This window comes from Poecile atricapillus, chromosome 4 (assembly GCF_030490865.1).
Source record: "Poecile atricapillus isolate bPoeAtr1 chromosome 4, bPoeAtr1.hap1, whole genome shotgun sequence".
NCBI classification, from domain to species: domain Eukaryota; kingdom Metazoa; phylum Chordata; class Aves; order Passeriformes; family Paridae; genus Poecile; species Poecile atricapillus.
In genome coordinates, this window is record NC_081252.1 from 37,198,825 (window position 1) to 37,216,792 (window position 17,968).

The window sequence follows — 17,968 nt, forward strand, 5'->3', positions numbered from 1 at the left end:
GTTGGACATTCCAAAATCCACTGTAACAGTTTGTACCAAGGTACTTCATTTTACCTTGCTGGAGCCAAAACCCAGTGCTAGTTGTCTATTATTCTATAGATGCAAAACCAGTTCCTTTCTAGGCTTCTTTATAGGGTTGAAGCCTGCAAGTTAAGCAACTGTAAGTCCTTTCAAGTGTTTTTGTACTATGAGTTAGTTTCCTGAGCATTCCGCCAAGATGGGGTAAAAGTAGCCCCTTGCAGCTTAGCAGGTTTATCAGTATTAAGTAAGCAACTGAATATATTGTTCACTTTCCTTGCAAGAGTGTGGTCTTGCTAATTCATGTTCAGCATGTGACACTCTAGGTAACAAGGTGACAAATGTAGAATACTGCAGTACTTTGAGTAATTTGTTTAATACAAATACATTTTTTCACGACATTAAGCAGATACATTATTTTTGTTTCCCTTACCTTCTGTCTTCCAGTACACATTCACCCACAAAAACATACACTTTTTCTTTTGCAAAAGAGAGGGAGTTAAACAAATAACACAAACTTGTAGTTCCGAATATTATATACAGTAAAATATTTTCATCAGAATGTAAGTTTCATTGCATTATTGGAAATTATAAACTGTTTGTTCTGGAGATGGGGAATTATTATTTTTTCTACACAACAAAAATAAACACTACTGTCAGAGCAGTGTGTGAATGGCACAGTTGGACTAGTCAAGAATCTTTGTAATGCTACTGATAGTCAAAAGTAGTATGTTTATGCCAGTTTGAAATAAACTTTATAATGCTTGTAACTTAAAAACAGGAAAAGAAATGTGCATGTTCACAGGAGTGAATACGGGAGTATCTTTTTTAAACTTCCAGCTCTGACCTGCACCAAATTATTTCTACCTACCTTTATTAAAACTTGGTTTAAGCAAATTAAGCTGTTCTTGCTAATGGCAGCTCAGAGCCAGGTTCTGCCCTCGTGGGTTTAGCCAGGCCAAATTCCACTGTCAGCATATTTGCCAGAGCTGCACTGTGGCTACACAGGACTTTGATATGGTTCTTTATTTGACATAGCATCTTCATTAAAAAGTCTTTAGACTTCATCTTAAAACCTTCAGTATACTGTTCTGTTTAGTTTGTTTGTTGTTTTTTCTTTCAGGATAGAACACTGTGGTTAATAAATTAATACAGAAAATTGTACTTTGTGTGGGAATGAAAAAGTATTGGTTGATAAGCATCTTTCTAGTTTCTATATCCATGTACTTTCCTTATTACTGAAGACCAGAATCCAAGGCATGGTGGTATGAATAGCTCCTTGCCCTCTTGAAGAGGTTGTACCCTGCTTCAGAAACAAATTCCAATCCTGCATGAAATCCCTGAAAGCTCTAGAAAATCCAATGCATCTAAGAAGAGAAAGGGATGCACAGGCTAACACTGTAATGCTTTAAAAGGTTAAAGGCTGCTTCAAGCCAGCTGAAATCTCTCATGCTGGTGACTTGTCTCATTGTCCATCTCAGCAGACAGTGTCCTATTTTGCTCCTTTTCCTGCTGTCCACATTCAATATTTCCAAGGGAGAGGAGGAATTTCAACTGAAGTCTTTCTGCTTTCTTTTATTTAACTGTAAACTCAGTTGCATATATAGTTACTTGAGTGCCAGAACAGTGTTTGAAGGCATTGGTATAAAAATTTTCACATTGTTTTTTCTGTTGCTGACTCTTCAGTGTGTTTTTAAAAAATGTAAAATGCTACAGTTCTGCTTTCAGAATCTTCAGGTATTTTCTTCTTCGAGGTGAATTTTATACTTGTTCAAGAAAAAGCCCCAATGCGAATTACTTTCCAGTAAGCTGACAAAGTACAGGATAAAGTACTTTCAGTGGGGTCATGGTGCTACCACAGTCAAAGAACAAGCTGGCTAAAGAAGCAGGGTTACTTTCACTTAGTAAGAAACTATTATTTCAGAAAGCTCTTAATTTATCCTTCATAATAATGTTCATTGTCAATAAATTTTGCTGATTCCACAGATTTATTGTAAACATCCTTCCAAACATTCAGATGCAGTTAGTAATTTTAAGTGTCAGCTATCATGAGATTTACCTTTTAATGGGTAGCTTTTTGAAAACCATGCCATTGCAGACTATTTTAAGCATGTGCAGTTACAAACATTCCTTAGGTGTGTCATCATGCTCTGAAGACCTTCTGCTCCTCCACAATTTTAAATGGAAAAATGATTTGGTTTCTCTTGTATGTTATTTCAATTAAGAAGCTGCTACAATTGGAAGTTGCAGTTGTATAGTTGGGAAATTATTTTATATAAAAAGTGTGTGCCATTACATGAAAAACTTCAACGTTAATCTGACTCACCTGGAGTAACTTACAGCAAATATTGACATGTATTAAGGACCCATTCAAGCACCAATATTTTGCGTCCTGTCTAGCCAGATAACAATCACTTAGTCACAGCCAAATTACAAGAGCAATTCCAATACAAAAGAGTATAATGATCTGATTAAAGACACATTTCTTGCTAACACTGCTACTTCTAGTATTCCCTGAGCCTTAAGCCAGTAAACATTCACAAAGGAATACCTAGTATATAAATTCCAATACATCTTAGGCACAGCAGCCTGGGTATTTGCAAGAATGGGATGATTCTGTTACTTCAATGTAAATATTTGAGTGTATAAAGAGAAAATTTACCAGCAGAAACTTCAAGGCTTCTGTAGAACTCTAGTTGACATATAAGTGTGGCACATACCTCTCCTTTAAGTGAACCTCTACTCTCCTGTCCTCATTATATGATTCTTTATTTGCCTTTTTGCTTTTCTTCCTTTCCTAAATACAAGATTAAAAAAAGAACTTTCAACTTCTTTTTAAAATACACATTATGTTCAGGCCCCAGACTTGTCCATACCAGTACATAACTACTCTGAGTCAATACTTGCTCTTGTGTCCTTGTAGTAAACACCACAGTTTTGCAAAGTGAATCACAAATTTGGTTCTTTATATATAATTCACCCTGTTGGACACAGTATTATATCTACATTCATTTATCTATTGCACCTTTTAATGCTATTCACACTTCATTTTTATATGCCAGTGCTCAAAACACGAAATTAATGACTGTTGAATCTCTAACACCTTAAGTTTACCTGTACAGAAGGAAACAACTGATTTTTTTTTTTTCTCAGCCAGGAAGATAAAAACTAGCTTTTTAGAACAAGGAGATAAAAACTAATGTTTTCTTAAGATATGTAGGTAGGCATGTTCTCTTACATCTACCTTTCTGTATCATGAATCTCAAAAAATAAAACCAAAAGTAGCTTCCATCTTCAGTATGTGTCATCCTTTTTCAGACTTTTGGTAATAGACAATTTACTTCTGTGTAATTCTGCAGTAAACTGTTTTTTTTTTTCTTTTTTTCATTTACAATTCTGCCTTAATAATTTGTGTATCCAATTTATTCCTAATTCCCTCCTATAAAGTAAAATACACAGTGGAGCTGCTCTTCTAAATGCATATCTACATATTCTCTCCTTCCTGTACTTCTCTGACATTTAAAAAAACCTGTCTGTAGCTTACGGAGACATGAGTTTATTCTGGTTGGAACTGCTTGCTTTTCAAAAATCCAGCCATACTTAAAAACATCTGGTTTAAATATCCGTAGTTGACCCAGCTGCCCAAACATTCAGGCTCCGCTACAGTCACATGAAGGTGTTACTGTACGAGGCTTAGAGAGGGAGTGCTGAAATACAGCTCTCTGTACTTCTGTTAATGCCTATAACTTGGATTGGTACCCTTTGAAGCGAGTCTTTGAAAAGGTAAACAGCAAATACAACTTTTAGTAGTAAACAGATGAAAGGTTTTGTGTCTTCTGTAAACAAAATCATCGTATCACTTCTGTTTCCTACTTTCCCAGCCAGCCCAGTTAGGAAAAAAAAGTACATTGTCACATTGGTTTGGCATTGTCTGTTAAACCTGTTCTCCGTTGCGCTTTCTACACTTCCACTTTCACTACACTTGCTGACTAGCTGCAAAACTACGTCACGAACGGTCACATTCCATACAGTAACAAGTTGCTTTGCTGGATCCATTTTCCTTGTACGGTTTTGGTTTTTGTACGGGTTATTTTTTTGTTGTTTGGTTGGGGTCTTTTTAACTGAAAAAATGCACAGTCATTTCTACTTTCTTGTAGCATTTGTAGTGTAGCAAACACTACAGCTTACTCTGCAAGGAAGAAGCAATGCTGTCTGTGTCAAACTGGCATGACCTCCGACGTCGCCTCTTCCGCCGCCGGCTGAGAGTTTGTACCTGTCTGTGCTACTGGCACCACCACCGCGTCCTTCACCTCCGAGGGCTGAGTGCACGGAGAGCTTTTCTCCTCCAGTTTTTTGATGGTGTCTGGGCAGTTCTGAACAAAGATCACTCTGTTGTAGGCTTTCAGCCTGCGCCACAGCTGGACGTAAACCTTGCACTGCACATACATGAAGACCAGGCCTCCTGTGAATCCAATGGCCACCACAACGAGTTTTGTCCAAAATGGCCATTCGAGAACACCTTTGAAATAGAAAGTTTATGTTATACATTGAATATCAAGCACTGAGTTTCAGTAATGTATATTGAAAAGAAGTCACTTGCTAAGAATGCCCAGGTATGTACACGCTATTGGGGCAGTTGTGGCTCTAGAAAATAGACAGGGTTTCCTATTCCATGGGCTGGCCAAGAAACTGCCTATGGAATAGGAAACTGCTTCCCATTTTTAACTGATTTGACCACCATTTGGTCAAATAAAAAACTAAACACCACTCTCAAAAGCTTTCTTTCAGGATTTCTTCCACCTTTTAACATTAAAAGATAGTCTGCTGCTGTTTCTGTGGTAATGTAGGAAGTATCTTTTTTTTATTCACTGGTATGGGACAGAAAGTTTTCTATCTTTCATTTTTTTTCCAGGATTGCCATATTTTCAGACTTGAGCTTTACCAGGAGAAAGAAAGGTCGAGTGAACCTAGACCTGTTTCTTCAAGCAGAATAAATTTATATGAAACTTGATTCTTGACGACTATAAGTAGGGAATCAAGATACAATATAACTTCTAGAGTATTTTAAATATATTTTAAATTGGTTTTTCTATTAACTAGTGTCAAGTTTAGCAATTACAGGGTTTGTATCATATACTCCCCTAATGAGAAAAAAAACCCCAACCCTTTAAATAATTTGAGACATCCATTTAAAATGGGATTTTTAAACTCATAATATTAAGAGTAATAAACATAATACTAATATTTCTCACGGCTTTCAATTTTTCTCTTTCTCAAAATACATTTATAAAGTGTTTTTGCTCTAGTGCTTACAGTCTTTGTCTTGGCAATTCCCATTTAAAGAGAGAAAATGGAGAAGAAAGCAAACTACATATATATGTCCGTCTTATTCCCCACAAATACTTAGTTGCTTTTGTAAAAGTACTCTACCCTGCAACAAGCAAATTTTGGGGCAAAAGCTCCCTCTTCACACTTATTTCTGTGTATTGTAAGTAGCTCCAGGGCATCTCTTTGTCCATTTTTTAGAGTAAAGAATCAGCCATTACATTTGGCAAATACTGAATGCTACACAAATCATAAATACTTTTTGAGCCTACCAGGAATAATTAACATGATTCTTTTGCATTGTGTGTAACAACAAAAATCCCTGTTAGCTGTTTTGTTATGTAAATTCAGCTAATCTACAGAAATAGCTTCCCCCTTGTAATGAGTAGGGTGATGTAGTTGTACTCATAAATAGAAGTTCAAAGCCATTCCTAGTCCTGTCCTCTGGGCCAGGTTTTTGAGATAAAAGACAAGGTTACCCATTTTGAAAGAATGCAAAACAAGACTTTGTAGTGTGTATTCATCTGTGACTTACTGAGGCTTGTTGCTTGTTTTCCTCTCTAAGGCACGAAAGGCAAGCATCAGGAGTATCATCAAATATTTATCTAACTAGCAAATCACAAAGCTCCACCTGTTTTGTTTTCCCTGTTAACTTTGGAATATAACACAAAGCTAGAGACCTTTGTTCCTCTAGGGTGCTTAAAATAAATTCAGATCAAAACTCAAAAGTAGTTACATTTAGGATATGTTTATATTTTCCACATACACCAAGTGTGGCTCCTGGTGACATTAAGCACGCATTTTGTTACACATGGCCAGTTGGATTTTCAGTATCTCTGCAGATACAGACTACGTGACTTCTCTGTTTCAGAGCTAACCAATAAATACAGCTGGAACATGGACATTCACAGTGAAATTCTATCTGAAAGGACACAGGAATGGCTTTCCATGCTACTCAAGTCTCACAAGAAGGACTAACACAACCGGAAAACAGTCTCTTGGGAGTTCGTATTAGGAAGGTTGCTAATGAAGAGGCTCTATCGTACCTTACTTCCTATCAAGGTTCAAGTGATTAATATAAATAAATTACTATTTAAGGATCTGAACTTGCACTGAGCTGTTTGAACTTGACTCATCTTTTTGCCTGAGCTTTAGAATTACCTAGATAATGGGAGATTAACCCAGGAAGAACCAGCAGGCTAGTTAAGCTGTTGTAATGATTACACAAAGTAGAGTTCTCTCTGCTGGGGCATAAAGGAAGATTTTCAAAATGACAAATTCAGAACTTCTGCACTAAAGCCTTTGTTGTAGCCACGTGAGCTCTTACTTAAGAACAGAGTGTGACTGGTTACAGAGCTGCCTTTCAAAGCCTGGCACTGCATTATCAGCAGAACTTAAAAGATACTTACCATTATCATTGCCTTGTTTAATTTCTTCAGCAGTTCTGTCAATTAAAACATACAATGACCAAACAACACAGGTAATTGCAATTATATGGAATGTGACTGAACACACAATTTTTCTCCTCTCGCTTGTTGTCATCTGTAATTTTTCCCACTGAAATAAAAAAAAAATAAAAATCTGACATGTAAAATTATACATTAAACTGATTAGGCCATTGTGGCTCTTCCCACCAAAAACACACGCAATTAAAACATTAACAAATCATTTAGTTTTAGTAATATGCATTACAGGAGGATGTGCATTGTCCCTGTAAAATTCACCATGATCTCATTTTCACAGATTCAGAGGAATGAAGAACACTGTTCTGTCTGCTTGTGAACGATATCTTGAGTAATTTCATTACAGTACAGCCTTAACATGTTAATAGACAGGTAAAAAGATTAATATTTACTCTTAATTTGCATTTCTGGTGGTGAGAGAAGAAAAAGCTCAAACATTTGTCTGTAATATGTATTAAAATTATAGGAATGCAGTTATGTAACAGTCTTCCCATAGAATAAAAGCATAGGAAATGCAACTGCATTGAGGATTAAATTCAATAAACTCGAAAAGATGATTACATGGAAATGATCATATATGATAGCCGGCAAATAGCCTCATTAATGTATGGAGGATCTTCCAGGCACGTGTTTGTGAATTACAGTGCTAAATCCTGGCTTAAGTTAAGGCTATTTTAAGATGAAATAGGCTATTCTCTGCAATTGAACAATGCAGCTCTTGAGGCGATTTTTTGTAATCTCACTTGTGACATGGGTTTTTCTTCCAGCACTTCTTCAAAACAAAACCCTTCTCTCCTAAAGCATTTGCCTTTGAAAACAGATGAAAGAACAGGGCACTTAAAAGCAAAAAGCCTCAGTTCTGATGGATAATCACGGAGTCAGTACTGGCATCTGAGGAAGGAAAGCAGTACAAAGCATGAGCTGTGAGTGCCACCTCCCTGTGGTCCTGTGAACATTGGGCTGAGCTGCACTCAGCTCGGTGCCACAGCACTGCTGCCACCTGCTATGGCTAGGACAGCAACCCTGGCCACTGCAGAGTACTGCCATGCTGCACATCTACTGCCAAGCTGTGAGTTTGCTTTGCTTTTCCTTGTTTAGGTTTTTGGATTGTTCTAGTTTTATTAGCTGTTTTCACTATTTGGGATTTTTTAAAATTTTCTTTCCAGGAAATAAGAATTTTTTCTAAATTCCTTCAGGCTAGGGCTGGGGATGCCATCCAAGTTAGATGTTTAGCCTTTAACCTGAACCAACATAACCATTCTGCTTTGAATACTCTTTGCTGTCATGTTACATTTTGAAGGGGCACAGCTGCAATAAAACCTGAGGAGGGACACTGCCATGTCACCAAGGGGAATAACTCTCACAAACACTTCTTGTATTGTACAGCTACATACCAAGAGCAGGACATACCAAGCCAAACAAACTTCAGTCTTTAGTGGCAGTTAAATCTTGCATGTTTTAGAGCTCAAAAACATTGTGTTGCCTCAAAACACAATCTCTACAACATTTTTTAGCCCTTGTCAAAATTCTATGAATCACAGAATATTTTTGTGTTGGAAGAGACCTTAAGGGTCATCCAGTCCAACACCCCTGCAATGAGCAGGCACATCTGCAATTACACCAGCTTGCTTAGAGCCTCATCTAACCTGACCATCATGTTTCCCATGATGGGGCACTTGCCACTTCCTTGGGCAACCTGTTCCACTGTTTAACCATTCTCATCATAAGAAGTTTCTTCTCAATGTAGTCTGGATACCTTTTTTTTTGTTTTGGTTTTGTTGTTTTTTTGTTGTTTTTTTTTTGTTTAAAATCATTATCCCTTGTACTACTACTGTAAGAAGCCCTGCTAAAAAGTTTGCTCCATCCTTCTTACAGACCCCATTTAGGTACTGGATGGCTGCAATAAGGTCTTGGAGACTTATTTTCTCCAGGCTGAGCAACCCTAGCTGCCAGCTTTTCCTCATAGGAGAGGTGCCTCTGCCCTCTGATCATTTTTTGTGGCCTCTTCTGGACTCTCTCCAACATGACCTGGGTGGGCACCAGAGCTGGATGCAGCATTCCTGGTGGAGTCTCTCTAGAGTCATTTCTCCCACGCTTCACAAAGCATAGATAACAGTTTAGAAAAATGTAAGTACTTCCTGAGTAATATATAAAGAGTCAGAGTCATTGTCTTATTTATTACCTGAGACCTCATTTCAGTTTCTGATACATCTGCTTTTAAGTGAAAATTAAGTTTACTTGCTGGGTTTTTTATGGCATTCCAGAAAAATGGAAGATAAAAAAAAAAAAAGAAAAAAAAAGAAAAAAAAAGTTTTGTTGTGGTTTTAAGTAATAAAATCCCAAAAGTTTATATTCATTATAGTTCATGTAGATAATATTCAGTGGTCAGGCCAGAGAGTATGTGGCATTATCACAGTCTTATATCATTACAATCACCAGGTTATACAGCCTCTGACCTAGAGACTTCCATTCTTTTTGCAGTGAAAATTCAATTCTTGTAACAGACTTTCTTTCCTATGAAAGAAACCTTGTCTTTTTCCAGATAGAAGAAAGGGTTTTACCTCAACCCTTCACTTACCTGTGGATGCTTTGTTAGAGATCAACACAGAACACAATGAAGAATGATTTGTTCTTAAACAGATTTTGTCTGTTATCTCAGCTTTAATGTTACACCATTTGGTCTGTTGGAGAGCAGACTCTGCAGAATTTTCATTGTCATGCATACGTGCAGTCTCTTTTTACTCTCTAACACACTCAAAAGCCTCAGTGTAGATCTGAATGCCCAGTCAAAGACAAATGTTGGACCCATTAGTCTAAATGTAAACCTTTTGTAGGTGGAAAAAACCCAGACAAAATCAACCAACCCAGAGGCAGGACAGGTAAATACAGGTTCAAGCTCACAGAATTCTGCTGAGATTTACAAGAGAGGAAGGAGAGGAAGCCAGCAGAAATTGGCTGAAGCAGGCCCTTCTGCTAACATCCCGTGATCAAATCCAGCCAGAAGGCAAGCCAAGGCCTACTGGGCTCTACTTCCTCCAGCTGGCCCCTTTTCCTCTCTCACAAGCCAGCCTTCTTGCCTTGCCTGTCTATTCTATCCACACACACCTTACCACACCAGACAGAAGGTGGCTGCCGAGACACTGGGAGAGGTCACCAGGGTATGCCAGGGTGATTACGGGACTGGAAGACTGTGCAGAATATCTCATACTCCCAGTTTGGGATACAGGAAAGGAATAAGGTCCAAGGAGAGACTCTGTCTGTCAGACAGATACCTGGGAACATTTTACAGCTCTCAGCGTGCCCCAAAGCTGCTCTTTTGTTTCACCCTGCCCTTGCTGCAATCACAGTTTTCTCAACTATGGTGATGGGGGGCTGAACTCAGAAGGGAAAATGCAGTTAAACTTTGTGCTGTCCTTCTGGTGATCCCAGTGGTAGCTGACATAACTTCCCCATCCTATTCATATATTTTAGGCTGGCTGAACAGAGAGTACTTTGTGAATACAGTCATGCTCTACTAGATGAGTGATGCTAGTAGATGAGCCAGCAATTTAAGTCGTCCTGGAGCAGAAAAGTGAAATTTCCTATTTTAGGATTTTTGCAATAGGCTTATATCAAAAAATTAACTGTTAGCTTTAGCACAGACTTGCTTGGACAAAAGCACAGTTATGTGAAATAAAAATTGCTTGAAAATCTGTAACAAAAGATGAGACAACAATATACTGAGCAATGAAAGCATCAACCCCTTTTACTTGTGCTTTGTAGTCCAGGACTTGATACATCCTAAACTTGTGTGGGGAAGTTTGGCAGGCGCTACCTTTTATGTCACACAGCACATTAATGCCTCCTTAACCTCTGATAAATTCATCCCTGCTGTGTTTTGAAGCTCCTGCAGTTTTCATGGCTTTCCACATTCATAATAGCAAGATAAAAATAAATTGTGTCATGTTTTATTATCTTGATCAGTGATCACCAAGAAAATACAGCAATCAGGTTGATGATACTGTGACATGCCATGGATAGAATATCAGATGCTACCAAGAACAGAAAAACAGCACAAAATTCAGTACATAGATGCAATTTTCCTTGGAAACTTAGATGTTAATGCTCCAAAGGTGCACAAGAGAATGTAACAAGAGAAATAAATGGAAGACTACAGCCAGAGGAGACATTTATAATGACTTGCAAATTACTGAGTCACTAAATTCATAGAAGAACCTGTAGCTTTTGCACAGCCCTCTACAAAACACCCCTTCACTGTTGTTCATCCAATTGTCACACCCACAGATCCTGTAATCCTGGCAGCAATACAAACACAGACTGGAAATCATCACAGGTGCAGATGGTTTAATGTCCTGCAAATGCAAGCAAACGCATGAGTATCATAGTGCTTCACAGAACAGGTGTGCTAGAATACTTTGTAACATCTAACAAGAACCAAAGGACCTTTTACACAAGTCGCCAAACAAATCCCAAGCGTAACAGTATGTGTCCCCAGCAGAATGCTTGGAATATTCCCAGCCCCCCTTTTATTTTCTGAATAAGCTTTCCGAACATGTCGCTTGCACTGTGCTCTGAAAACCACTGGAGGGTGGTAGGAGACTGCCTGACTCACAGGTTCCTGCTAGGAATGGAAAGAAGCTGGATTGTGAATGTGATCAGAAACACTCGTCCCACCCCAACCGCTTACAGCTGCTTCTAAGACACAATGTGCACCTCAGTTGGAATTCCTATGCTTTACTACCACAGAAATTTGGAATAATCTTTAAAGTGGAAGCTGTAAAACTGTACCCTGTTCTAAGTTTCTACTTCATGTTTTGGTTTTGTTTCCTATAGACAATTTCACTCAGAAACTTCAAGAGAGTGGTTACTGATTTCAAATCCCACTCCTTTAACTACAAAATGTAGTCATGAGTCTTCTGAGGAAGTAAAACAAAATTAAAACAAACAAACAAACAAACCCTAAAACATACAGGGAACTTTAAGTCCTATGTAGCCAGCCACTTCCCTTTCCTGTAACATAGTTTGAGAAAACGTCTCACATCTAAAGGACAAAAATCTGTCTCCCTGCATGTCACTTCTAATAAAAGCTCGATTAATCAATATGTGATGAATAATTATGGATATTTTCTTTAGTATCTTCTGAAAACACTCCTTGTGAGCGTGGGGATGCTGCTTCATATCCTACATTCCAACACGGCCTGTCTGCTTCACAGAAGCAAATCTGCAATTTTAATTCCCTCCCATACATTACGCTTTCTGCACAGTGGTTTCATGATGGCCCAATGCAGAACCGAAAGCTTCACGCTGCTCGCACAAAAGCTGTCTCCAGCAACACCTCACAGTGGCACTCAGCAAACTCTGCTGCCTGGGCTTCTCTTCTCCACCTTCGCATTGTAGATTTGCTGCCTGCCTGCTCCCATCCACCACCTCGTGTCCACGTGCTGCCTCCTGTTCATGCTAATATTCTGTCACACTGGCTACAGATTTTTTGTCTACACAGATGTCCTGAGGCAACTGCAGTTCTACTGCAGGTTTGCAGATTCACACCTCTAGAGCTGAAGGTCTCTCTCCTGCAGGGGCTCAGCACTGAGGATGCCAAATATTGAAGGTGAAGTTTATGGGCTGCTTTGCAACATGTGATGACTGCCTGGACTTTTTAACTCCTGGGTATTTTCAGGAACCCTGTTTTAAAAATTGCTTGTAAGGAGGTCTGACAGGGGAATCTGGTATAAGTGGGACATTGCTAATATTAAATATTTTTAGTGACTTTTTTCTCCCTATCCATCATTTAGCAGAAAAAATGACTATGTATATAATGTAAATAACACCCACAGCTGGAAGGATTTCTGCTCTCGCCTAGAGCTAAAGGCATGATGCAACGTTTTCTGAATTCATTCTACAGTCTGAAGAAATACTTTCAGCCAACATATATCTTAAAGTAATTATGCTCACAAAATAAAGGCTAAAATTACTTACTAGAGGCTGCTGCAGAAACTGCACTCTGCACACAGACTAAAAAACACACAGAAAAAGATCCTTCTTATCTGAAACTCAACCCAAAGGATTTAGCCAGCACTTTTGAAAAAGAACTGGTGTGGTGTATGCTGAAGTGAGCTGAGCAGTGAAGATATGTCAACAGTCTGAACATGTAGCTCAGAGTTATTTATATTAGGGAGGGTTTTCTGGTCACTTGTTGCAGTACTAATTGGCTCAGGCTCCACAGTGAGCGGTTCACTGCTATCAACCTACCAGCTGGAGGAAAGCAGCTGCCACAGTAGTTTGCAGAATGGAATTTGTGCAGTGGGTGGAAGAGGAAGAAATAATAGTAATAAAGGACAACAGGGCTCCACTCATGTTGGGAGAATAAAATAGCCTCACAGAAATCTGAAGTGTTCAGAAGAGATGAGACTTCAAACATTGTTATTTGAATAAAAGCATTCTGGGCCTCTCTGTGCCATCTAAACAACATGTGGTTACAGCTTGTACTGTGGGGACCGTGATTTAAAGGACTAGGAGTGTGTCCCCACATCCTGCTCCAACGTGAGAAGTGCCCCTCAGTCGAACAGAATGAGCCAGGTCTGATGGCTGACAAGGCAAGGGCCATGAAAACACCTACACTGTGTTCTCTTCCCCAAACACATCCAGAGAGAAGGAACAGGTTTACAGAAAATCCAGAAAACATATATGTCATTGCCTTTTTTCAAAAGATGCATCCCAGAGAATAAACTCGTGTAAGGATCAAAAATAGAAGGCCATAACTGGACCCCTGGTATGTTAAGTGCTGAACAGGAAAATAAAATTGATTTTTAAAATCCCATGTCACCTGGTGGATCATATGGCCCTATCTATACACAGCCTTACCTTGATCTAGCTATCTCATTAGATGCTCTAATACAGATCATTGTCTGGCAAACCTGTCTGAAGTTTGCCCAAAATCTATTTCTGTCCCTAGGAGATACTAAACAAACCTGACTGGAATTCAAAACAATGCCTTTGGTGTATTTAAAACACCTATTAAAAATTTTAAACTGAACCAGAAATGTGTGCATTTCTAAAGAGAAACACACTTTAATTCACTTTTGTATGATATGCATACCTAGAGTAATAAAAGAAATACATAATGAAAAATCTCACTTGATAAACACCTTATCATCTGTGAAGAACTAATAATTTGGTTTTATCATAACCAAGCTGGCACGTTATTTTTTTTTTTAAGTGATAATTAAAGCAGCTGGACTTAAGTGATATAATCAGTATGCACTCTTCACAAGCTTATGCGATTTTTAGCTGTGTATGACATCAATTAACAAACCCTTAAAAAACGTAAAAGAGAAGTGTATAAATTAAGAAGTGTAAAAATTAAGTAATTCAAGAATATAATTTCTAAAATGAAGTAGCTGTTTTTGCAGTATGAAAGTGGTATTGAGAATACTTGTCATTTACCAACTAAAAGAACTTCAGTACCTGCATCCTAATCATCCCAACACAGACTAACAAAAAAAAAAAAAGCCCAAAAAGCCAAAAACCAAACCAAAACCAAAATGAACAAACAAAAAAAACCACCTATGCTTTGGAAATACAGGACCTCGTGTCCCTCTCATCCAGCGCTCTGCCTCAGATAGAGGCCAACAACAGATGCTTTGGAGAGATGTGCAAGAAACCCTGTGGCAAGTAATTATAGCACAATCCCTCCATATTGGGAACCTCTTTCTAGCTCCCATCTGCAAGAAATTGCTTTACAGCAATATACAGAATGCAGAAGTACTCGACAAAGTGTTACTTTCCAAGTGTCTTCTTTGAACGCTGAAAAGACCTTAACCAATCTTTTGTTCCATAGAGCCTTCAGTGCTATCATGAACTCCTCTTTCACAGTAACTTTTTCTTTTCTTGCTTTGTAAGACCTTTAAGAAAAAAAAAAAATCATTATCTCCAAGCACAGTACACTTCACCTACCTCATCTAAAAAATAATCCTGACAGAGAAACTGCAGGTACAACATTAAACCACTGATCAGGAGTGAACTACCACCATAATGTAAACCTATAGGGAATACCTGGTACTAAGAACAAGAGGCACACATCTAGAACTCTAGGAAATATTTACTTCAGGCGCCTGGGCACATGCCTTTATTACTCAAAAATCAAAAAAGAAGCTGCATGTTGGTAACCCATAAAGAAACAGGGATAAAGGGGGTAGAATCCATGTCTCCAATAACTTTTATCACAGTTAGTCAAGAATAGAAACAGATGCTACTGTTGTCTGCTCTCCCTACAGTATTTCTATGATAATTCTATCAAAAGGATCTAGTTTGTCACTTTTGTTCTCTTTGCAGTTGTCGACTCCTGCCTCTGTCTACTCTGTATTTCCAAAAGAGCAGCATTTCTAATCGAAGGCATGATATCTGCTCCTGTCACTAAGTAGAAAATACCTTGAAATCACAGTCCAGTTTTCAAACAACAACTTAGACACACTCACACACAGAGAAAACCATAAAAAAATTAAAATATTAGTCAGTTGAACTGCCATACCACAAGAGCACAGACCATAATTCTTCTGCAAGACCAGTTATGCTGAGATTTCTTTTTCTGACCAGAGCAGGTAGGGCTGCTGCATTTTGTGGTTTGTGTTCTATAGGCAATATAAAAGCGGCCATGACATAGGCTCAGTGCTAGATTTGAGATGGATTCTGCTGGGGTCAAAGCAACCACAAGTCCTTTCTCACTACAGTTGCCATAACAAACTATCTCCCAACAGTCTGTGCCCAAGCCTCTGTCTTTGAATACCAAGTAGGGTGGGTTCCCTTTGCACATCTGAGTATTTATTGTGTGATGGACATGAACAGAAGGCTTCAAAAGAATGGCAGGAATTGGAAAAGGACAGAAATTAGAAAAACTGATACAGCAACATCCTATTACATAGTTCTGTATGCCTCTCCACTCCCTGTAGTTCTTCAGTTATGTCCAGTTGAAGGAAATTTCTCTGAAGATCTGTTGCTTTAGGCACATAAAACAAGCTGTAGAATATGATCACAGTTTTGTTAGTCTTTACTTTAATCACCTTCTCTCCAGTATTCACCACAGTGCTTGATTTTCTCTATTTTAAATTGTCCAGCCTGCTGAGAATCAGCTGAAATTGCTACAAAGATGTGGTTTGGTTTAAATGCCTTTGTTTGCCAAAACCCTGGTATTTTTCAATACATTGTTGTTTAAACATACCTAGACATACCCTTTTTTTGCAGCTATATACACAGTATCTATGCAGGTATGAATTGCCACATAACAAAGATTTTAAAAAGGAACTGATGCTTTTCATCTATAAATATGGCTTTAGGAAGACTACTGACTTCCCAGTGAATAGTTATAGTTGCCTTCTCTGTCTTTTAATTTTCCCACAAGAGAGATTCTTTTGATCCAATTAAAGAATAAAAAAAATAGAGGAAAGCTTTGCTAAGGAAAGCTATAGTAATTAAAATAAAACTACAGCCTAGTGCTGTAGTAAAGACCTGAGGGAAGCTATTCATTCTGAAAAAAAAGAGGAAATTTTAATTTTCTCCCTATAATTTTAGTAAAATGCTACAGGAATAAAATTGAATTAACAAAAAACACCGAACCTGAGTAAAGTAAAGGTTATCCTATTTGGTCATAATTTATATCCATTACTTGAATTTCAGTGTTCAAAAGAACTATGTTAAAGCAAAGCCATTTTTAGCATGCATTCCACCAACAAGCAAGCATCAACCTGTGAACAGATCATTCTCACATCAATAGGTCCAAGGCAAAATAAATTTGAGGCAAATAACAACTGTAAAATTGTATGTGTTAATTATGTGACAGGTAATTATCTACATTAATCAGCTCATGAATAGCAGCCCTCTCCCATGGGAGCTGGTAAACTTCCTAACTTCAAAATTAAATGGTAAAAACGGCATTTTTAAAAAACTCCATAAATAACAATGACTGGTTTAGGTCAATGCTTGGGTTGATTATGCTCTTTTAATTTCATATTACTAGCTATACATTTTGTGTCAGCATTCCATTTACAGTTTCTTCATTTGTAAAGCCAGATATTCTCTTAATTATTTTCAATGCTTCAGCTTCCCAGTTCTTCCTTAGTTATAACTATTGACGAGTTCAAGCTCTAAAACAAAACACTGAAAGGGCTAAAACAAAACACTGAAAGGCTGAAACAAAAAAAATGAAAAGGAGACCCCAAGTTCTTAAAAATTAGAGAGAGGCTGATGAACTGCAGGATGGGGTAGGGCTCTCTAACTAAAATGGGAATTGAATCTTTTGATGCAAATTGCATCTGTAAAACAGCTCAGACCAAACTGTTTATTTCAGCCTCAGAAAGCACAGAAGATTTGTACCTCCCAGAGCTCATGTTCATGGGTCTGTGCGATAGTGGATAATACTACTAATACCCAGGGCTGAACAATCTCCCAAAATCCCTTTGCTTTTGTAAATGCTACTGAGCAGCAGAAGTAGCCAATTTGGTTACTGGCATTTAATTAGAAGAGGACACAGTTTTCATTTAGTTTTCTGGTATAATATTTTTCATTGCCTCTTTAAAGAATGCAAGTTCAAAGCAGTGACCGTACAAACATCCTGCTCTACCTCCAGGAAGGATGCTGCAAATGGGGGTGTCCCAGCAAAGTATGACACTAAGATGGCTTTTAACAAGTCTAAGGGTATGTTATGATGGTTTCAAGGTAAGAGGCACAAGAATCTTTTGCCAGAAGCCCATGGGAACTGGAACAGCTGTGTGAATAAAGCTGTGTTCTGCATGGGAGAAAAAAACATATGGAGATGGCACCACCATAAGAATTTTGCCACCATAAGCAAGCTATGTTCTAGTGTTGTTCTTGTGGCAGAAAATGCAATACAGCAGTATTCTGTGAAGTACAGCACCCTGTCTATATACAGATAAATTAGCAGTAATGCTCTACTATCCTCAAAAATTAACAATGCAACTGTCTGAACAAAGTAGTCCCTTGCATCCCTGAGGCATCACAATAGGATATAAATGCCAAAGAATCATCTTTACTTTACAAGCTTTAATATACACATTGTCCCCTGAGCCCAAAGTTATTTGCTATAATGACATGATAGCCAATGAGAAAGTAATAGCTTTGTGCCTTTGTGCATACTGGTGAAGTGTCTGACC

The 17,968-nt window shown here is 38.2% G+C and overlaps 1 protein-coding gene across 1 annotated transcript in view; it reads right to left on the reverse strand.

The window, feature by feature from the left end:
• Positions 1-339: 339 nt before the first annotated feature.
• Positions 340-17,968, reverse strand: part of MARCHF1 (membrane associated ring-CH-type finger 1) — a 186,572-nt gene continuing 168,943 nt past the window's right edge. The window contains exons 8-9 of the mRNA XM_058838570.1: positions 6,753-6,900; positions 340-4,537 (exon numbers count right to left, since the gene is read on the reverse strand). Of these exons, the coding sequence (XP_058694553.1) occupies positions 4,236-4,537; positions 6,753-6,900 (450 nt within the window). The 3' untranslated portion in view covers positions 340-4,235. The remainder of the gene's footprint in view (positions 4,538-6,752; positions 6,901-17,968) is intronic.